A 24051-nucleotide genomic window follows, 5' to 3' on the forward strand; every position below is an offset into this window, starting at 1 on the left:
ATACTAGCATTATTTTGTCTCTTCTCAGATTTAATGGTGCTTCTCCTAAGTCTATCTGCATGGCCTTCATCGGTGTTGATCTCCTTGCACCAGCATAAGTCCTCAGTGTTTTATTTTATACCCTATCAATTCTATTTAGATGTGTTTTAGCAGCTGCACTACATACAAAGCATAATCTATTGTTGCCCTCATCAGAGCCCAGTACATACACATCAGTGCTTGTTAACAGAAAATGTTGCTTGTCCTGTTCTGAGGAAACAGGCGCAACAGGAATGTGCCATTCCAGCCAATAGAAATTTAGAACAGGCTGCTACGACGTGAATTGCTAGGCAGAATTAAAGAATTCAGGTTATGATTGGAAAGTGAAACTAAACTGGGGTAGAAAGGCTGTACTCATCCAGGCTACGTACTTAAAAATAATTTATTTCCGGGTGAATGAAGACAGTGGAGGTGACTTATAATCCAAAGAATGATCATACATTTTACAATGTAGAGAAGCTATGTAAGAGAGCAAGGGAGAGATGAAGGAAATTTTTATAGAGCAGCTTCTGTCAATGATTAAAATGACCTGGTTTATTAGTAGCGGGTTTGATCCATTTTTAAGGTGAAATCTGTGACTGCTCATTTGATTTAGCTGAAACTGGAAGCTGACATAATTTATCACAAGTGTGTCTCACAGAGGAAAAAGACTTGTTTTCCAGTGGCTTTCTTTAGCTGAAAAAAACAACTCCGCAGTAGCCAGCAGTCAAAAGTTTACTGTTACAAAAGAAATGAAAAGTGATGGGCTTCTTGTGAGCGTCCAGAGTTGATGCAGGAAGAGCGGAGGAGCTGCTTTTAGGGACAGCAGCTCTTCACTGTCATGAAAACACAATATCAACCCCATCTATCAGTCTAGTCCTGTTGGAAAAGCTGTGAGGATGACTGGTGTAAGCACCTCTGCTGTGTTTACATCAACCATGACCAAGTTATAATGATGAACCATGAAGTTATCATGATGAGTATTTACCATTATTTACAGCTTTTAGTTATGAATTAAAGCTCAAATTAAAAACTAATCTGGGTGTCATCTCAGAGTGCACCAGATATTCATTGAAAGAATGACCTTACAGTTTACAGTGTAGAGAAGCTAAGAAAGAGAGCAAGGGCGAGATGAAGAAAAGTTTTTTTTAGAGCAGCTTCTGTCAGTGATTAAAATGACTGATTTATTAGCAGTTTTTAGTTCATTCTAGGTGTGATCCATTTTAAAGTTTGTCTCACAGAGGAAAAAGACTTGCTTTCCAGTGGCTTTAAAATGAAAAATTTAAAATGAAACCTAACAAAAACACTTTTTCCCATCAGTTTTTCAGTTAACTGTGTTGTGATCCGCACGAGGAAGGGTCGAGGGGCCTCTCATTCACATGTCCTTTCTGAATATTTCCACAGAGGTCAGGGATAATTTTTTTTTTTTTTTTAAACAAATTTATCAGATTCTTCTAAATTAAATGACAATTTCCCTATATATACTATTGTTACTGACTTTTCTCCTTGTGCACACATGACAGGGCAACACTGACAGTGCCTCTTCAAAATGTAAATGAACAGATGATGAACGGAGGGAAAGACAGTAAATGATACATGAAAAGACACTGCCAAGGTTATGGCACATGCACTGCAAAAAATAACACCCCTCATTTGTTATTTCCACTTGTTTGTTACCTTTAACTTAATGTACTATGATTCATTTTGAATATCAAACTCAACTGTTGAAGTTTTCCTATTTTGAACTTCATTTATTGTCTGGACTGTGTGAGAATTTCAACTCAGTATTGGCAGCTACTGGAAGTGGTGAAGTTTCCCCAACATGCTTTTGGGACATTTACTTAGCCAGGTTCGTTGTTGTTTGGCTCATGTTCCCTATTAAGTTCTTTAGTTTGTATGTATGTTGTTTATCATGTAAGAAATTTTTGCAAATTTATCAAAAAGAAAAACTGAAATATCATATTGACATAAGTACTCAGACCCTTTGCAACAACACTTGAAATTTAGCTCAGGTGCCTCCCATTTCTCTTGATAATTGCTGAGATGTTTCTACAAATGATTAGAGTCCACCTGTGGTAAATTAAATTGATTGGACATGATTTAGGAATGGCACACACCTCTCTATAGAAGGCCTCACAGCTGACAATGCATATCAGAGCAAAAACCAAGCCATTAGGTCAAAGGAACTGCCTGCAGAGCTCAGAGACAGAATTGTTGCAAGGCACCGGTCTGGGGAAGGCTATGAAAAAAAAAAAAAAAAAAAATCTGCTGCACTGAAGGTTCCCAAAAGCACAGTAGCCTCCATAATTCTCAAATGGAAGAAGTCTGGCACAACAGGACTCTTCCAAGAGCTTGGCCAAACTGAGCAATCGCGGGAGAAGGGCCTTAGTAAGAAGAGGTGCTTCAAAGTAAAATACTGGATATTATAGACAACTAAGCCAGTGTTGATCTTCACAATCAAACCCAGATTGTGAAAACATTATCTGAACTATTAAAAGTCGAACTATTGTAGAAACAGTAGAAGGATGATTTCAGAATCAGAAAAAAACATTATTTTTGACTTGCCAAACTCAGATTGGGATTAGGGTGCATTCCTACCGTACTTTAACATCAGGGAGTGAAGTTAAGAAATAATCATTGGTTACTTCACTTTTACAACTTTGAATATTGCATTGAAAGAATGTAGTCCAAACAGCTGCATCAACACTTAAGGCAGCAGAGAAACTGATGTGTTTAAGTTGAACCACCTTGATATTTTTTGCAGTGTGGGATAAGTAGAAATCCAGTCTGTGTTTTAGTTTTTGTTTGCAACCTATAACCATCTCAGCTTTGTGTAAGGCCTGTCTGACATGAAAGGCGGTCTGGTGAATATCATTAAACTGTCTTCACAACACTTTATTTTCATCGTCATGTTTATAAATGAGGCCACTAGAGTGCAAGAACGTTACGGATGTTAAAAAAAAAAAGTAAAATAAATAAGTATCACAGTTGAAGCAAGTTTTGTCATTGTCTTTATTTATATCAAAACTTTACTGAAAAGCAAAACAGTGATGCAAAAAGGAATGAATCTGACTCTGACATTCATTAAGTCAATCCAAACCCATTATTTGGAGCAAAGAGGAAAGGACCCATCTAGTCCCACAGCAGTGTTTCCTCGGTCATTTTTTGCAGCTGGGGCGCTGAGGGCCATAACTCTAGTTTTATCCCATGTCTGTCTCTGTTTGGGTCTAAGTTGAGGTTCTAATGCTAAAAATGTTTATTTTAATCACAACACAATCAATACTTCTAAACCATCTGGGATACACTTATTTTATTGTTAGACATTAGTCAAAGCAAATTACAAACTCTTATGTTAATTTATCATTTGTCTTACAGCTGTGATTTTCCTCACTGTGGTGGCGGCACCGCTGCTAAATGAATACAGAGGAAACACTGTCAACAACCTGACAACTCCAGCAACTTATATGCTGAAAAATTACAATAATAGATCAAAACAAATATGAAAGAAGAAAAAAACAACAAAAAATGTATTTGTTTTGTTTTGTGATGTAAGAAAAAGAATACAAGCAGAAAAACTGGAAAAACGCTACACTTTATATGGCCAAAGCAGCATAAGTACACCAAGTTTTTCAGATAACTGTGTTGTGATCTGCAGGAGGAAGGGTCGAGGTTCCTCTCATTCTCTTGTCCCATCTGAATATTTTCCAGACAGGCCAGAGACACAAGCTTTATTTTTTTTGGCCAATTAATAAACTCTAAATTGAAGCATTGACTGTCATCTTTGTAGAACAATGTGTTGTTTTTTAGTGAAAAAAAAAATTCTTTACAAATTTGTCTTAATAAACCAAAAATAATTTAAGTATTCATAATGTTCTTACTACTATTTTTGAATGTACAATTGACTCCATAACTCTCTGGCCTTGTTCCTGATTTATGATATAAATAATTAGTGATCCACTTCTTCCCAGTTCGTACACAAAAGGACAACACTGACATCGGCCTCTTCAATCTTCAACAATCTCACGTGCAGAATTCACACGAACTTAAGAACTTAAAAAGAAAGAAAATAGCCACATGAGACAACGCACAAAATACTTCAACATACATATTTTAAAATTTCATTGGATATTGTTTACTTTGTATGCATTACAAAATTTTTGCACAAACTTTGTGTTATCATCTTTTTATAGATGTACATGTCACCTTTGTAAAATCATGAACCTCTGATTTTGTAATTAAATTCTGCCTCTCTGATGTGAAGGCTTGGTTTCTTTTTCTCCACTGATAATTTCCCTCACCTTCATTAGTTTTGGATCAAGATTCATTTTACAGCTACAGAGTGAATGTCAAGTGACTTTATCAGTGAATTAAGAGAGTAAAAAAAAAAAAAAAAAGATTTTTTTGCAGACACCTTTAATCATCAGTGTTTCTTTCTTCTACCAGTAAATGACTCACTGTGTGCATGGTGGTCTGTTTGGCCTTCAGGTTACTGGACTCGGTTTCAGAAGTTCAGTTTCGGAGTTGGTCGGAGCTGCAAAGTCAGAAGCACAGTTAGTTTAGTTGAACTGCATCAGTCTACCACTGATTTTTATGAACTACTAGAGGAGAAGTAAGTCCAGAAATAGTTTGACTGCACATCTATAACGCTTTCTAAACATGGTAGTTTTTTTAATGTTCAAGTTATTATCTATGCATATAGAAGTGTGCAAAGTAAAATCTGCTGAGTATCAAGTAAAAGTGAGTTCTACTTACAAGGTTTGGGGGATTCAGCTGAAATAAAGAAGAAAGACAAATTATTTCAGTAGTCACAGTTATAAATGCCAAAATATATTTTCTCCTAATTTTTCCCCCTCCTCTTTTACTCACTCAGTAACTCTCAACTTTCTGTTTGGCTCTTATTATTTTCTCTTACACTTCTCTCTTGCATGAACACGATAATGATTGTCGGGGTGCTGTGGCTCTTGGCCTTACAGTCCTTAGTGCGAATTACAAACTCTGTTTTAATTTATCATTTGTCTTACAGTGGTGATTTCCTCACTGTGGTGGCGGCACCACTGCAATTGAATACAGAGGAAACACTGTCAACAACCCTACAACTCCAGCCACTTAAATGCTGAAAAGTTAAAATAATATATCAAAACAAATAAAAAAATAAGAAAAAATCTTTATTAAACAAAATATCAAAAGTTTGTTTTATTTTGGGATGTGAGAAAAAGAATTCAAGCAGTAAAACCCGAGAAACACTAGCAGAATATTTACATAACTGGAAAATCTATCACTGATGTTCTTGTGAGCAAAGAAATTCCAAGATTGAGTAACTTCAAGAAAAACATTTCAAATAAAACCACAAGAGATTTAGAACTGTCACATCTGTGAATTTGTCATATATTAAGCCTCAAACCAACAAATCAAAACTTATAACATAATAAAAACACAATTTTCCCATCAGAATAAGCAGAATCATCCTTTATATGGCCAAAGCAGAATAAGTACACCAAGTTTTTCAGATAAGTGCATTGTGATCTGCAGGAGGAAGGGTCGTGGTTCCTCTCATTCTCTCGTCCCTCTCTGAATATTTTCCAGACAGGCCAGAGATCCGTGCCTTTTTTTGGCCAATTAATAAACACTAAACTGAAGCATTATTGTCATGCTGTCATGATTGACTGTACTGTCATGTTTGTAAAACGATCTGTTGTTTTTTAGTAAAAATTATTTTCTTTACAAATTTGTCTTTATAATCCAAAAGTAATTTAAGTATTCAAAATGTTGTTACTGATATTTTTATATGCACACTTAACTCCATAACTCCTTGGCCTTGTTTTTGATTTATGACATAAATAATTAGTGATCCATTTCTTCCCAGTTTGTACACAAAAGGACAACACTGACAGCGCATCTGCAATCTTCAACAATCTCATGAGCAGAATTTATCTAAGAACTTAAAAACAAAGAAAACAGCTACATGAAACAACACATAAAATACTTCAACATAGATATTTTACAAGTTCAGGTTCACAATATACACTCATAAGAACAGCATTCAAATCCTCTGAACATATTGTGGAGATACTGTCCGGTAAATTGTAAAGCAAGGACTTTATTTACTTTCTATGCATGACAAATTTTTGAAAAAATCTGCATTATCAAAATTTTTTATAGATGTATGTGTCACCTTTTTAAAATAACATATCTCTGATTTTGTGATTAAACTCTGTCCCTCTGATGTGAAGGTTTGGTTTTTTTCCCTCATCTTCATTAGTTTTGGATGAAGATTCATTTTACAGCTACAAAGTGAACATCAAGTGACTTTATCAGTGAATTGAGAAAACTGAAAAACAAACGTTTAGTCTCATCAGAATTTGTTTCTTCTACCAAACAACTCACGGAGCTCTAGTTTCCTGGCGGAGCGCAGTGTGGCGCAGTGAGGCCAATCAGGCTCTGGATTCAGTCTCTGAATTTCAGTTTCGGAGCTGTTCTGAGCTGCAAAGTCAGAAACACAGTTAGTTTAGTTCAACTACATCACTGATTTTTATAAACTACTAGTGGAGGAGGAAGTCCAGAAATAGTTTGACTGCACATCTATAAAGCTTTCTAAACATGTTAGTTTTGTGAATGTTCAAGTTATTATCTATATGTTTAGTAGTGTGCAAAGTCAAATCTGTTGAGTATCAAGTAAAAGTGAGTTCTTCTTACAAGATGGAGGGAATTTGGCTGAAATAAAAAAGAAAGACAAATTATTCCAGTAGTCACAGTTATAAATACCACAGTATATTTTCTCAAAAAAAAATGTTCCTCCTCTTTTACTCACTCAGTAACTCTCAACTTTCTGTTTGGCTCTTATTATTTTCCCTTGCACTTCTCTCTTACATGAACATGATAATGGTTGTCCTGCTGCTGCGGCTCTTGGCCTTACAGTCTTTAGTGCTGGTTGCTTATTTTTGTGAGCAAAGATTTTAGCTTTGTTCTCCTCGAGCTCCAATCCAGATAAGATCATGAATTCAAAGTTTAGAATGTAAATGCCAATAAATGACATGGGGAAATACTTTTGAGTTCCTCTCCTTGTTTCTTCTTGTACACTGCGAATCCGATACAAGCAATGAGGGAGACAGCATTAACAGCCACCGCTGTAATGATGAGGATGATCAGATCACTGGGCTTCACTGTTGAGCCAAAAATAAACAAGTAAATCAATGAGTCAGTTAAAGAAATCAGAGCTTGTATAAAGTCAGTTACAGCAGGAATCTGTGCATCCACCCATTACATCCATTCATCTGGTTATCAATACAAAAAATATACAAAAAAAAAAGTTACTATTTTTAGATTGATTAACTGGGCAGTAGCCTACCTGGTAGCTTTGTCCGCCTAAATGAATTATAAATAAACATAAACAACTCGTATTTGCAGTATATTAAATCGTTTTTGAACTAATTATTTTTCACTGAATGACACACTCGAGTCGGTCGGCTCTGACAACGTTGCATCACATGCACCTACGCAATATCATAGTCTATGATTTCCGAAAATAGTATTATGTCTACTAGTGACATCAGCACAAGAACTGTTGAGGTATATGCAACATAATTTAGACAACTGTTTTTGTCATGTGTTATAATAATTGACAGGACCTTCCACTATACATACACACGGAGCTAGACAGGAACGCCCACAAACGTCACATCCGCTTTTAGCCTGGGTAGAAAAAAATCTGGCCGTCTGTGGAACCCTACCACACCACATGTTTGGTTCTGCGGTCTCCACTTTATTACTGATAAGTTTGTAAACTGCAAAAATGTATTTTGCTTCTTGTACCTGTATGAGTGGCAAATAGAACCTACTGATGCTCTTGATTATTGATAGGTTATTGTTACGTGTGCTTATATAAAGTGCTGTTTAAGGCGTAGCTTTAGCTTAGCTTTCCTCATTCACAACATGGTTGTAGAACAGAACATAACAGATACGGACAACAATCAATTCCAATTTTGGTCAACTTTGACAGGTAGCGTTCTTTGTCGGCTGGCAATAAAGAATCAATGGAAGCCACTGATATTAATTTGAAAATCTCTATTTTATTAGAAAATTGGATTCAAAAATCGCGCTGAATGCATGGGAATCAATGAGAGCAAACCAGTGTTTTCCACCCAGGTGACTCCGCCCCCCAGCTATGACACGCTGATGACACTACACCATGTGTATGTATTATTCCAGCCTGCACTGTGCGTGTCCTCACACAGAGCGAGGCTGAATTGCCCGGTGCAATAAAATCGACAATGCCCTGCGTGATATCATTTTCCCGTTTGGATGACAGAGGAGGCACATCCAGCGTGGACTGGGTGTATCTATGTCAAGCTGCCGTCATTGCGGGTGTGTGCGCCTGCAGTTATAAAACGATTATTAGACTAAAACTTTGAAATATGCCAATTCTGATATATTTATACTCAAAACTGACGGAGCAACCTAACGCAGACATGTTAGCTTACCGTTTTTAGGTGATATGCCATGTTAGTCGTTGAGCTGTGATACGCAAACTGTTGTTTGCAAAGTCTGCATTCAACTTTTTTCCATCTATTTTGGTAAAATGCTGCCACACTGACGATGTCTTTGACATGGTAGAGGACTACATGTTCATTAAACGTTCTTAATTACGCAAATATTCGGAAAATCAGGCCTAATTTTTTCTTCAATTCAGAACATACCGGCCTACCTGTCTGTCTCCACCAGTGGGTTGGGCTAATCCAAAATTGTGAAAACAAGGGGGGGTGTTCTGAAGACAGACTGTTACCTGTGAAACCGTTTGTTCTGAAAACACCCCCATTAGCACTTAGTGCTTTACTCCTGATAAAATTAACACGGCAAATAATCGACCAATCAGATTTTGGTCGACCAAGAACGTATCGACCAATAAATCGACCAGTCGACTCTCAGACTACAGCCCTACAAATTATGTGATCAGTGAACCGGAATGAGATGTATGCACAGGTTTAATAGTGACCCCAGTTGACTTAGCGTTTTCTTAAACTTGCAGTTCAGAACATAAACTATTATGTAAGTTTGAGACAACAAAGGCAATTTTATGTAACAAGTTTTTATGATCGAGGGCAGGCTAGCTTGTGTTGGATTTCAGACTGATCTCAATGCGCAAGAAAACAGAGACACAGAGATAGATAAATTAATGATTAAAACATAAAACAAAGTACCAAGATAAACAAAATAAAAATCCAACTGAACAGGACAAACAAAAACACTACAACAAAAACAAACAGACCAGCACAACAAAAGCAAAACACATTCACTGCAAATCAGGTTGAACAAATAAACCAAACGTGTCTTTCCCACCTCCATCACGTTTGATCTCAGTCTTGCCCCAGTTGGTCTTGATCACTTTTGGGTCCAGTTTGGTGACGATGTCCTCCTTGACACCAGAGAGCAGAAACACACAGCTGTACCTCCCCCAGTCTTCAGCTTTGACTGATGAAACGTCCAGGTCAATGCTCTTCTGGAAGGTTCCATCGTGGTTGTGGAGGATCTCTCCGTGGTCCACGTCCTCAAGAAGCTCCTCTCCGTCTCTCGTCCAGAACAACATGATTTTGTTGGGGTAGAAACCTGAAGCGTGGCAGGTCACTGGAGAGGAGGGAGTCTTCTGGAGGAGAGACACCGAGGGAAGCTCTGGAGAGAGAGAGAGAGAGAGAGAGAGAGAGAGAGAGAGAGAGAGAGAGAGAGAGAGAGAGAAATGGTGAAAATAAAGGGAGAGAGAAAATGACAAAAATGAAGAGGGGAAAAAGTAAACAGGAGAGACAAAGAGAGAGAAGCAGGCAGGAGGAAGAGAGGTAAGGAAACAAAGAAAAACAGAGAAATAGTTGAGAAACAGAGAAACAGATCAAAACAGATGTGTGTAACCTTAAAAAAACAGCAACAACACAACAGTTTTTTGCACAGTGTGTCTCTATATGTTGTTTCATATGCACTGTAATCAGTGGCGGTTCTGCCCATGTTGCCGCCCTGGGCGAAATTACTGGTACTGCCTTGCGCCCTTCCGTGTTACTACTCCTGATGCCTACCGGTGCCGCGCCCACCCGGTCAGGTCTGCCGGATCTGACAGGTGAGCGGCGCACACAGACTGCCATATAAACTGCCTGAATGATTGGTGTTCAGTTTTCTAAGTAAGTGCTTTCACGTGTGTGTCTCAGGTTTTCTTATAACCTGATGTGTTTTATATTTTGAACATAAGTGTTTTCCCAATTGTAACCACATGCTTTCATTTTTGAGCGAGGTGTCTTCTGTATGAAATAGTGTCTAGTGTTCAAGAGGAAGTGTGTTGCAGAATTGCAAACACAGTTCAAAGCATCACATGTGTCTAAGGTATGGCCACGCTGTGTTTAAGGTTTAGTTACAATGAGTTCAAGTTTTGTCACATTGGTTTAAGCATATGTTCTTAGTGTGTAAGCAATCGAAAAAAAACTGTAATAACAAAAGAGGCATATGAACATAGTTGTGACCATCACATACATCAGGTCAGGTGAGTCTACCTGTTCTCAGCAGAGAGCTTCTCCCATAGTCCAAATACTTCTTCAGCCAATCAATGCACTCCTGGGTGAGGTAGTTCTTCCAGCGCTCATTTTGATCTGCATCTCTGTCCCACTCGTGTTTGGTGATGACAGCCTGTGGTGTTGGAGCGATCCATGTCTTTGTCCTCAGGTCAAAAGCTATAAAGTCTTCTCCATCATAACCAAACTGATAAAAACCATTAGTGACTCCAGTCTCATCGTCCCATTCACAGCCGTACATCCTCTGGTAGGTGTGAACACCTGAGAGAGAGACAGAGACAGAGTCTGCAGTAAACCAGAGTGAGATCCACACACATGAATAAATCTAGATTAAATAAATCTAGATAGACTGAAAATAAACCAATTTTATATAGTAATAGAAAGTTAAGGGATAATAAATCAAGATTTTATTTTTTGGCAATGTATGTAAAATTTCGTGTCAGAGGAGGATTTGTGTGTGTGTGTGTGTGTGTGTGTGTGTGTGTGTGTGAGTGAGTGTAGTGTGAGTGTGTGTGTTTCTGTGTGTGTGTGTGTGTGTGTGTGTGTGTGTGTGAAAAGAATGTGTGACTGTGTGTATATGTGAAAAGAATGTGTGTGTGTGTGTTTGTGTGTGTGTGTGAGAGAGAGAGAGAGAGAGAGAGAGAGAGGGAGAGTGTGTGTTTCTATGTAAATTTGTCTGAAAGGGTTGTGTGTGTGTGTGTGTGTGTGTGTGTGTGAGTGAGAAAGAGAAAAATTGCGCAAAAAAGGTGTGTGTGTGTGTGTGTGTGTGTGTGTGTGAGTGAGAGAAAAAGAAAAATTGTGCAAAAAAAAGGTGTGTGTGTGCGTGTGCGTGTGTAACTTTACAACAATTTGTGATGAAAAAACATTTTATCAGCGGAAAGAGAAACGTAAACAAACCTCCAGTTTGGTTGAAGCGTTTCTTCAAGGTGCTAATTCTGTCTTTGTAGGTCTCCTGGTCACGCTGAGACACCTGAGTTTCCTTCTCCCAGTAACGAGGATCATCAGCTGTGACCTTCTCCATCCAGCCCTGTTTGGCTTCTGCTCTCTGTGTGTTGCTGTCGTAGTGAACCATCTGAACATCATCAACCAAACCAACAACAACAAACTCTGGGAAGTTTGGGACTCCAGACGAAGCCGTGCTGAAATACCTCAAGGCGTGAAGCACTGTGGGACAAAGAGGGACAAACAAAAACTCAGGTTTACATTTTAAGATGAACATTTATAAGGTGAAATGTAATCAACTCCTGACACGACTGATAATTTCAGTTTCTTTTCTAAGACTGCAGGGCAAAAACAAACAATCAGTGATAACAACATAAACATCTACAACCAATAATAATATCTACAATAAATGTATGTCTGTATCGTGACAGCTTTCAAAAATTCTTAAATAGGACCGTAATAACTAAGGTGGAGGGAGTTTATACTTTCCATGAAATCCATGACTTATTTCAAAAACACAGTTGATTCTGTCCTGAAAAACCTGTCCTTTCTAACCCCTGGATATCTCAATATAAAGTGAAAGTCTCCAAATCCAGTTTGCTGCTAAGTAAGTAATGACATAATTAATTTACAGATAAATCCTTAATGACTTAGCAAGTAACAATCATTAGTAGCTCACTCCTCATACTGATTTACATGTTTTTTGTGTGTGTGTTTTGTTTTGTTTTGTTTTGTTTTACAATTATGTCTATATGAGTATAAACAATTATATTAAGTGGTGGAAAGAATATAAGAATCCTCCTGAATCAGAAGTTGATAGCTGATATCGTATTAAAGTAGAAGCAACAAAGTTGTCTAGTTGCAGCGGGTTAGAGGCGTACATGTAACACAGGAAATATGTAAAATGTGAGCTTACCTGGAGATGCAACATGACAGAAGAGGAGCAACAAAATAAACTCATTCATCTAGACTGGATGAAGAAATAATGTCCAAAGAATGAATACATCGCCCGGTTGATGAGACTTTCCGACCCTCTGAACGGAGGACGTTTTTTGATCTGAGGGAAAAGTCGGAACAGGGATGCACCATTATATGCAATAGAAATACAGAACAGGCTGCTACGACGCGAATACTATGGTGGGATCGAAACTGGGGTAAAAAAAAAAAAAAAACGGTACTCATCCCGGAAGGTGTTCTTCCTTCTTCTTCTTCTTTTGTCTAATGGCGGGTTGCAACCATTGTTTTCAGGTGCATACCGTCACTTGAAGGTGTTATCTCTTTATTGCGTTACATAATAATAATAATAATAATAATAATAATAATGATAATGATAATAACAATATTAACTCGTTTTATGAAATAATATTGTTTCTTTCAAATATTCTATAACGGCTTTCTGTCTATATCTTTCACCCCATCTCCATTTGTTCCCAAAATACCCTCCAGATTCCATTCCCTTCCTGCCCTGCCTATCTTTTGATCTAACATGATCGTTCTTCCCTATACGTTTGACAGTGCATCAGTATATGTTCTGCATTTCCCCATCAAATATAATGTTTTATTTAACCCCGCATGGTCAAACCTCAGCCTCGTTAAAACTGTCTCCTCCCTTCTGTCTCCTCTATTTACACCATTTGTATTAATGGTTTTCTGAATACTGTAATATTTCCTACTGCTGTTAACCCTGTCTCATCTGTTTTGATACTTCCTCATCATTTCTTTCCTGAGTATTCCCATCACTTCTCCTTTGCCAATGGTATTTATGCCTCCTTCATGCTTGTTGCTTTTTTAGATATTTTGTCTGGTCTTTCGTTTATTCTTATTTCTTACTAACCAAATAACTGGTCCCACTCTCTTCCCATTCCTTCTTTAATTCCATTATACTAAGATCTACCTTTGATCTTGGGAGTAGCCAGTGTGAACATTACAAATAGGAGTAGGGGAGTTAAAATATATATTTCCCAGCCTATATTCTTCTGACTTAGCCTTTGCTATCCAACCAAAACCATGAACTTGAAAATTGTATTTCCAGTATTCCTGTATTACACTCATATCCACATCCTCATGAACAACTCCAATATACTAGCATTATTTTGTCTCTTCTCAGATCTAATGGTGCTTCTCTTAAGTCTATCTGCATTGCCTTAATCGGTGTTGGTATATAAACAGCAGTGCTTGTTAACGGAAGATGTTGTTCGTCCTGTTCTGAGAAAACAGGCGCAATAGGAATGTGCCATTCTAGCCAATAGAAATTCAGAACAGGCTGCTACGACGTGAATTACTAGGCAGAATTAAAGAATTCAGGTTATGGTTGGAAAGTGAAACTAAACTGGTGTACAAAGGCTGTACTCATCCAGGCTACGTGCTTAAAAAATTATTTGTTTCTACAAACTTTCTAGGCAAGTAAAGACAGTATCAGTGACTTAAAACCCAACGAATGATCATAGCTTACAGTGTAGAGAAGCTTACTAGGAGAGCAAGGGAGAGATGAAGTTTTTTAGAGCAGCTTCTGTCAATGATTAAAATGACTGATTTATTATCAGCTGTTTGTTCATTCCAGGTTTGATCCATTCCAAAGTTGAAATCTGCGACTGCTTATTTAATTTAGCTGAAACTGGAAGCTGAGATCATTTATCTCAAGTTTCTTTCACAGAGGAAAAAGACTTGTTTTCCACTGGCTTTGCACTGGAAATATTTACATAAGTGGAAAAATCAATCTAAACACTGATGTTCATGTAAGCTAAATAAGTGTGTATGTGTCTGTGTGTGTGTGCACATTTGTATTATTAAAATGAACTTATTTAAGGAATTCCATAAAATCACAAGAGATTTAGAACTGTAACTGTTGTGAATTTGTCATTAAGACTGAAATCATGAAATCAAAACTTGATTGATTTGAGCGTTTTTATTTCGAATATGAAATGACATAATAATGGCCCTCCCCCCGCACACACACACACACACACACACACACACACACACACACACACACACTCAATTATGCATGTATGCAAAAGTATCAGAAACAAAGAACATGAAAGAAAACAGATCAAAAATACATATATATGTAGTAATATGAACAAATCCCAGAAAAAATACAAAAATATAAATAACATATTTCATTAACCTCAATTCTCATGAAGATTATTTCCTTATATCTTGTTTTAAATTGGTTACTATTTTTACATTGCTGTAACTCCACATCAAGACTGTTCTGTAGCTTCACCCCACAAACTGATATACAAAAACTTTTCCTAGTTGTGCAATACTAAACATTAAAAAAGCTTAGTCACAACTTAGTCAAAGCAGTTGGTATGTAACATAACAAAAACACTTTTCCCCATCAGAATGAGCAGAATCATCCTTTATACAGGCATAGCTACATAAGTGCACACAGTTTTTCAGTTAACTGTGTTGTGATCTGCAGGAGGAAGGGTTGAGGGGCCTCTCATTCACTTGTCCTGTCTGAATATTTCCACAGAGGTCAAGGATTCAACCTTTTTTTTTTTTTCTTTTTTTACCACATTTGGCAGATTCTTCTAAATTAAATGGCAATTTCCCTATATATACTATTGTTTCTGCCTTTTCTCCTTATGCATACATGACAGGGCAACAGATGATGAATGGAGGGAAAGGCAGTAAATGATACATGAAAAGACACTGCCAAGGTTATGGCACATGCACTGCAAAAAATAACACCCCTCATTTGTTATTTCCATTTGTTTGTTATCTTTAACTTAATGTACCATGATTCATTCTGAATATCAATAGTTTGAACTTCAAATCATTCACTGTCTGGTCTGTGTGAGAATTTTAAACGTTCATTCATCTCAATCTTGGCAGTTACTGGAAGTGGTGACATTTTCCAACATGCTTTTGGGACAATTTACTCAGCCAGGTTCATTGTTGTTTGGTTCATGTTCCCTCTATTTACAGCGCTGAGGGCAATAACTCTAGTTTTGTCCCATGTCTGTCTCTGTTTGGGTCAACGTTAAGGTTCTAGGGCTAAAAATGGTTATTTTAATCATAAAACAATCAATACTTCTAAACCATTAATTACAACCTTAATTACAAACTCTTATGTTAATTTATCATTTGTCTTACAGCGGTGATTTCCTCACTGTGGTGGCAGAACCGCTGCTAAATGAATACAGAGGAAACACTGTCAACAACCCGACAACTCCAGCCACTTAAATGCTGAAAAGTTTTTGTTTTTTTTTAGTAAAAATGATTTTACAAATTTGTCTTTATAATCCAAAAGTAATTTATGTATTCATGATGTTGTTACTGATTTTTTTTTTCATATGTGCACTTTACTCTGTAATTCTCAGGCCTTTTTTTTTATTTATGATATAAATAATTAGTGATCCATTTCTTCCCAGTTCGTGGACAAAAGGACACTGACAGCGCCTCTTCAATCCTCAACAATACACAAAATACTTCAACATATATATTTTAAGTTCATTGTTTACTTACTATGAATGACAAACTTTTGCACAAACTTTGTGTTATCTTTTTTGTTAATATATAGTTGTACATATTACCTTTGTAAAATTATGAACCTCTGATTTTGTAATTAAACTGATGTTAATGTTTGGTTTCTTTTTCCCACTGATAATTTCCCTCATCTTCATTAGTTTTGGATGAAGATTCATTTTACAGCTACAAAGTGAACTTCAAGTGACTTTATCAGTGAATTGAAAAAGTTTAAATAAATATGAGCTGACCTAACGGCAGCATGTACAAGGCAAAGAGTAAAGGGGCCAGCACCGAACCCTGGGGTACACCGCAGTGTAAAGGGGCGGTGTCAGACTTGAAAGGGCCGGCGGTCACTGAGAACCAAAGCTCACTGAGGTAGGAGGCAAACCACTCTAGGGCACATCCTGACACACCAACCCAGTTCCTCAGTCTGTCCAATAGGATGCCATGGTCGACCGTGTCAAAAGCTGCGCTTAAGTCTAACAGGACTAAAACAGAGCATTTGCCGGAGTCCGAGGCCATCAGAATGTCATTGGAAACTCTAAGGAGTGCAGACTCAGTGGAGTGATTTTTCCGGAAACCAGACTGAAATTTGTCATCAATGTTATATGTGGACAAATAAGAGTTGGTTAGCTACAACTCTCTCTAGCACCTTGGAAATGAGTGGTAATTTTGAGATGGGCCTGTAGTTAAGAGGAGAGGAGGGGTCCAGGTTGGGCTTTTTGAGGAGGGGTTGGACTACCGCCTCCTTAAAATAAGAAGGCACCACACCTGTGACCAGGGAACTATTAACGCTAGTGACCAGGCAGGGGGCAACAGACATAATGACTTGTTTCAGTAAGGTGGTGGGGAGAATGTCCAGGGGGCTTGAGGAGGTCTTCATGGAGCTAACTACCTCTAAAAGCTCTTCTAGAGAGACAGGTGAAAAGCTGCTCAATGAAGGTAAAGCAACTGGACTGGGTACCGGGGGGGAGGGGGGTGGAGTGATGTTAGCTCTTACATCTGCAACCTTGTTGACAAAATACAAGAGAAAGGTGTTACAATCATCATTTGAGAACACAGGTACAGGTGGAAGAGGAGGAGCAACAATTGTGTTAATGGTGTTAAATAACACTCTGGGGTTGTTCCTGCTAGAGGAGATGAGGTTAGAGAAATAAGCAGCCCTGGCCGTTTCAACCAGCTTGTTGAATTCAGATGTAAGGTCTTTATAGTCTATGGACTTCCAGATTGGACGATTTCCGGTCTCTCTCTGCTCTGCGGCGTTTTCGCCTGAGCGCACAGATCTCCTCATTCATCCAGGGAGATGAATTTGTGGGGTGGGCAGAGCGGGTGACGAGAGGAGCTACGTCATCCAGAATGGCTGCACAGTGGGCATTGAAAACACAAACCAAACAGTCAACGTCATCATCCAGCGACATCAAAACATTGCAGTTGAAACTAGCTCTCCACTGCTAGGTTCTTTATAATGCGGGAGCTTTTCACACGTTTCTCCGGAACAAAGTCATTGTCAAAAGATAAGCGAAACATTACACCTTTGTGGTCTGACAACATCAAGTCCACAATATGGACGTCACTAACAGTTAGACCGATGGTGAAAACAAGGTCCAATGTGTTACCTCTCTCGTGAGTCAGACTGGACACATGCTGGATGAGATGGAAGGAGTCTGTGAGATTGAGGAAGTCCACAGCAAATGTATCTGCGCACTTATTTACATGGATGTTGAAATCCCCAAGTATCAGGATTCTCTCCAGAAAGTCACCAAACTCAGCCAGGAAGGACCCGTTCTTGCCTGGAGGGCGGTAAACAAGGACACAGAAAAAGGGGTTTGTGCGGCCAATCTTGTTTATGAGGACTTCAAACGAGGAGTAGGCTTTGCAGCCCACCGTCCATGTGTGGAAACACTTTCGGTGGATGGAGGCTAGGCCCCCGCCTGAGCCGGTGGGTCTCGGCCAATAGTATATGTCTGCAGACCCGGAGACTGCAGATTCAGGCCCGCAGTTTTGGGACCCGCAGTTCTAGGCCCCTCACAGCGACTCCTACTGGACTGGACCCGCAGTACAGGACCCACAGTTCTAGGCCCCTCACAGCGACTCCTACTGGACTGGACCCGCAGTACAGGACCCACAGTTCTAGGCCCCTCGCAGCGCCACCTACTGGACTGGACCCGAAGTACAGGACCCGCAGTTCTAGGCCCCTCGCAGCGCCACCTACTGGACTGGACCCGAAGTACAGGACCCGCAGTTCTAGGCCCCTCGCAGCGCCACCTACTGGACTGGACCCGAAGTACAGGACCCGCAGTTCTAGGCCCCTCGTTTTTCCGCGACAGCGCCACCTACTGGATGACTGCAAAACTGCAAGAATTTCCCTCGGGGATCAGTAAAGGAGAAGCTTTGAAGGTTTATTACACCTTCAATTCTAACAGTTTAAATGTTTATTGTACCCCAATACTGCACTGGTTTAACGTTTACCACACCAAAATACTACATAGGCCTACTAACAACTGATTAAAGGTTTGTTACTCCTCAATATGTTTTCGCATGCACGCATATGCACAACAGGAGCAGGAACAGAAGCCTGTGTGATTCCCCTGACTTTTTGTCATTGCTCTTATGTGTACAGGCACACTCATGCAAAGCCGTGCGTGCACGCACATATGCGTGCATGCGCTGTCTTGCGTGCACGCGCATGGACAAGCCGGGGAAACAGGCCAGGGATCTTGTGATTCTAACGTTTTTTTTTCATGAGCGTAGCCAGACATTTTTCTCTGCAGTTGCTTTGCAGTTGCTATACAACTGTACGGAGTTGCTTGACAGTTTACTACAATGCCAATTAAACAGCATAAATAAGGATATGGATGTCATTATTGGCTTGTTCATTGGAATCAGAGCCGTCTCGGAGATATGCACACGCACCATATAAACATTATGCTGTAGGCCTAGGCCTGGCAAAATCAATTTGACGTTCGTTGTTGATAATTTAACTGCTGGTATATATGCCGCTTTTTCAAGCTATCTTAGCGTCTGTGTTGCTTGGCAACCGTTCTGTCCACTCTATCTTGCTTGGTGGAAGAATGAGTAGTTCTCAATTTTATTGTGGCATTATTACCAATAAATTATTAATTTTTTTTTTTCTTGTGTGATTATTTTATGGGCTATATGGAGGGTAACCGTTTTATAAAAGCAATAAGTCCCTTGAAGCAGTGGGTTACAGTGATTTTACAAAGGCAAAACGCTCCTCAGCCGTTGTGAAATCACTGTAACCCACTGCTTCTCGGGGCTTATTGCTTAAATTGAGAAGTATTTACTCTTCCACCAAGCAATAGCGTGCAATCCAGCAAGAAAGTGGGCAGAATGGTTGCCAAGCAACACAGACGCTGAGATCGGGTGAAAATCAACAGTCTCTTTCTTCTCCTCACACCAGCTCTGAAAGCAGCGAACAGACCACAGAGTTTGTTTCACAGTCGCCACTTCATTTCTCGCAACAAATAAATAAATAAATGAATAAATAATGCACCAAAGTTAATATTGTGGGTGATGGGCAACCCATGTCACACTGGGATAATAATAGTAAAATAATCTCATTACCTGTTAGTATGTTGACAAAGTTTCAGTATATATTTTTTTCCACAAATTTTAATTAGTAGTATATGATACAAACAGGCATGTAAAGGGTTAATATTTGATTAAGTAATGATTTAAAATAATTAAAAACATTTTAATAAATAGAATGGAACAAAAAACCCTGGAAAAATTGATTTTAAAAAAATCATAATTTTATGAAAGGGTAGATGCTTGACCATTTTTTGGTCAAAGGGTGGGATTCGGAACTTTTCCTTAGGGTATACAAGGGTTAATTTCACACTGCAGTCAGTTTACATTGTAATGCTTTATTATTCTACTTTTCAATATTTTTTTGAACCTCAACAGAGAGCTACACAATTTTAAATCATCACTAAGGCCATTCCATAACTTGACTCCACGTTGAATCCTTGCACTCCGATCGTCTGTCATTACTTGTCTCCGATGAAATAGGTGGCGCTGTCGCGGAAAAACGAGGGGCCTAGAACTGCAGGTCCAGGACCGCGGTGCAGATTTACAGTCGTCCAGACCAGTAGGTGTCGCTGTCGCGGAAAAACGAGGGGCGTAGAACTGCGGGTCCTGTACTGCGGGTCCAGTCCAGTAGGTGTCGCTGCGAGGGGCCTAGAACTGCGGGTCCCAAAACTGCGGGCCTGAATCTGCAGTCTCCGGGTCTGCAGACACATGCTCCTCGGTCTCGGGGCACATGAGAAGGAGCAGTCCGCCGGGCAGAGTTCATTAAGCGAGGAGAACTCATCTGCTTTTTGCCAGGTCTCTGTGATCTGCAGAAAATCCAGGTGACTTGAGACAAACAGATCATTTAAAACAAATGATTTGTTTCCAATGGATCTGGCGTTAATCAGCCCAAAAGCAATGCGGTCCGAGCCAGCTCTGCCGAAGTTTGAGGCTCGGGTTAGGGGCCGCAAACACCTGGAAGGGGTCTCCCTCCTCAATTGCTCGTCTCCAGGTAGCAACTCCACACTCGGGGGCGAAGCATGAGGATCTCCCGCACACACAGGCACTGAAGCCACTCTCATGTGCGCTCGCCGATGGGACACCGGAGCAAACGCCGGTAGGTGCGCCGTTGACGCTGGGAGGACGGGTCATAGGCATGCCGGCCTCCATCTCCGCCTTGGAGATGGCGTGGAGCGCGGACAGGGAGCGGCCTCTGGATTGTTGTTGGAGCTTTACTGCGGCTCCTGCCCGTCTACTCCTTCTCCTGGACTTTCTCGGCCAGGTGCAGGTGCAGGAGGGCCTCCAGATGACCCCAGGGATTGTGCGGTGCAGGTGACAGTGGGAGCTCCACTGTTCAGATCGATGAGACAGCGATCTCAGCACCGATGCACAGATGTTAAACAAGGTATGAAAATCATACACAATCACCAAACTAGCACTGTTCTCACAAAGCGATGAACAAACAAAGAACAGAGCAAACACAACGAGGAACAAGCTCAGATGGCCTGCTACCGGCGTAGGCGCGACCATCTTGCTGTCATGCACAGTCCGATGAGGAGCACAGCGATAACTGCAGCAACGATGGGGATGATCAGGTCACTGGGCTTCACTGTTGAGCCAAAATAAACAAGTGAATCAATGAGTCAGTTAAAGAAATCAGAGCCTGTATAAAGTCAGTTAGAGCAGGAATCTGGGCATCCACCATTATGTCCATTCATCTAGTTATCAAATATTTCCAAATATTTATTAACACAGTCCTGTGGTCAATACAGCTGACTTTTCTTCCTGACTTTTATTAAGACCTTTTCACTGCTTCCTGGAATTTAAAACCATTTTAATGATCAATATAAAGAATCAACACAAGGCAAAACCAGCCTGTTTACAAATGAACACTGCTAAAGGAAGGTCTGAAACTACACATGAGCAGTACAAGAAAAACAGCAAATTAATTAAGTTTTCTTGTGTGTAAACATCCTGTTATTGCCTGGTGAAAAAAAAATACATAAGACATTTTAATATTTTTGAGGGCCTTAACTTTATATAAGATATTTTAAGGTGTTTTTTCAGATGTTTAAAGGTCAAATTATGTGATCAGTGAACCGGAATGAGATGTATGCATAAGTTTAATAGTGACCTCACTTGACTTTGTGTTTGCTTAAACTTGCAGTTCAGAACAATTCAATTATTCAATTATGTAAGTCGATCGAAGTTTTGACACAACAAAGACAATTTTATGATGTGTGTTTATGATCGAGGGCAGGCTAGCTTGTGGTTGGATTTTAAACTGATCTCAATGCATGAGAAAACAGAGACAGGGAACTTGATAAATTAATTATTAAAACTTCACATAAAATGGTGAAAATTAAATAAGAATACATTATCATGATACTGTACATAAAATAAAAACCCAACTGATCACACAAAGACAAACAAAAGCACTACAACAAAAACAGAAACAGACCAGCAGAGCAAAAACAAAGCACATTCACCGCAAATTAAGTTGAACAAATAAACCAAACGTGTCTTTCCCACCTCCATCACGTTTGATCTCAGTCTTGCCCCAGTTGGTCTTGATCACTTTTGGGTCCAGTTTGGTGACGATGTCCTCCATGACACCATAGAGCTGAAACACACAGCTGTACCTCCCCCAGTCTTCAGGTTTGACTGATGAAAGGTCCAGGTCAACGCTCTTCTGGAAGGTTCCATCGTGGTTGTGGAGGATCTCTCCGTGGTCCACGTCCTCATGAAGCTCCTCTCCGTCTCTCGTCCAGAACAACTTGATTTTGTTGGGGTAGAAACCTGAAGCGTGGCAGGTCACTGGAGAGGAGGGAGTCTTCTGGAGGAGAGACACCGAGGGAAGATCTGGGGAGAGAGGGGGAGAGAGAGAGAGGGAGGACTACTGTAGACTGGCAGCAAGATATGTGGCAGCCTCCCATGAGCTCCACTGCTCTATTAGAGCCCTGACCCACACGGCTAATAAGAATTAATGCTTATACATCAATAATTCATTTGTTGTTACCTACCCTCCATAGCCCCTATTGTTCTCCATGCTCTCTTGTATTGTTTTTTTCTGTTTCTGTTTGTTTGTTGTTTGTTTATATATATATTGTTTATCTGTCTGCTAAGATTGTATTTTGTGTAAATATGCTTTAGCAATGTTGTATAATATGCAGCCATGCCAATAAAGCTAATTGAATTGAACTGAATTGAATTGAGAGAGACACACAGAGAGACAGAGAGAGAAAGACAGAGAGAGAGAGAGAGAGAGAGAGAGAGAGGGAGAAATGGTGAAAATAAAGGAAGAGAGAAAATGACAAAAATGAAGAGTTAAATAGGGAGAAGAAAGGGAAAAGTAAGCAGGAGAGACAAAGAAGCAGGCAGGAGGAAGAGAGGTAAGGAAACAAAGAAAGACAGAGAAATAGTTGAGAAATGTGTGTAACCTAAAAAAAACAGCAACAACACTACAGTTTTATGCAGAGTGTCTCTATATGTTGTTTCATATTCACAGTAATGATACTGCATATTAAAACCAGAAGAGGCATATGAACATAGCTGTGACCATCACATACATCAGGTCAGGTGAGTCTACCTGTTCTCAGCAGAGTGCTCCTCCCATAGCCCACATACTTCTTCAGCCAGTCAATGCACTCCTGGGTGAAGTAGTGGTACAAATACTCATTTTGACCTGTATCTCTGTCCCACTTGTGTTTGGTGATGACAGCCTGTGGTGTTGGAGCGATCCACGTCTTTGTCCTCAGGTCAAAAACTACAAAGTCTTCTCCATCATAACCATGCTGACTAAAACCATTAGTGTCTCCAGTCTCATCGTCCCATTCACAGCCGTACATCACCTGGACAATGTGGACACCTGAGAGAGAGACAGAAGTCTGCAGTAAACCAGAGTGAGATCCACACATGTAAATAAATCTAGATTAAATAAATCAAGATTAAATAAATCTAGATTACAGTTTTTCTCAATTGCTAAAACACAAAACCCTGTTGTCTGAACCAAATGCTCCATTGCCTGAACCCACTGAGTGAATCAGTCACTCTTTTGGCAAAACCATAAGCACGTTTCACCTGTTTAGACACAACTTACCAACACATTTTCATTGTGATGCACCGGTGTTGCATAATGGTGAGCACTGGTGGCAAAAGTCAAACACAAGTAAAGCTCTGGTGTCACTGGTTGAACACAACAACTCAAAATTGATCACACTTGTGACTAATGATGTGAGGGAACATATATAAGCCAGTTCAGAGAGCACTGCTTTGTGAAGCACTACAATGGATAGAAATCTGAGAGGAGGAGTTTGTGTGAGAGGAGGTCGAGGAGGTCGAGGTGGTCAAGGTGGTCGAGGAGGTTGAGGTGGTCGAGGAGGTCGAGGGGGTCAGTGAAGACAAAGAACAGTAATATCTGATGAAATCAGAGCTACTGTGATTGACCATGTTCTTGTCCATGGTATGAGCATGAGGGAGGCCGGACAAAGGGTACAACCAAACATCAGTAGACTCACTGTGTCCACCATAATCCAAAGAT

The 24051-nt window shown here is 39.6% G+C and overlaps 1 protein-coding gene and 1 long non-coding RNA gene across 2 annotated transcripts in view; one reads left to right on the top strand and one right to left on the bottom strand.

The window, feature by feature from the left end:
- The window catches only part of LOC115368084 (uncharacterized), a 447723-nt gene that overhangs the window by 35142 nt on the left and 388530 nt on the right, over nt 1-24051 (bottom strand). Inside the window, exons 8-9 of the mRNA XM_030064065.1 lie at nt 23101-23379; nt 9352-9681 (exon numbers count right to left, since the gene is read on the bottom strand). Coding sequence (XP_029919925.1) covers nt 9352-9681; nt 23101-23379 — 609 coding nt within the window. The remainder of the gene's footprint in view (nt 1-9351; nt 9682-23100; nt 23380-24051) is intronic.
- LOC115368116 (uncharacterized) overlaps nt 1-24051 on the top strand; it is a 50168-nt gene that overhangs the window by 7377 nt on the left and 18740 nt on the right. Inside the window, exon 2 of the long non-coding RNA XR_003928983.1 lies at nt 2188-2194. This is a non-coding gene — a long non-coding RNA (uncharacterized LOC115368116). The remainder of the gene's footprint in view (nt 1-2187; nt 2195-24051) is intronic.

This window comes from Myripristis murdjan, chromosome 11 (genome assembly GCF_902150065.1).
Source record: "Myripristis murdjan chromosome 11, fMyrMur1.1, whole genome shotgun sequence".
Taxonomy (NCBI): Eukaryota; Metazoa; Chordata; class Actinopteri; order Holocentriformes; family Holocentridae; genus Myripristis; species Myripristis murdjan.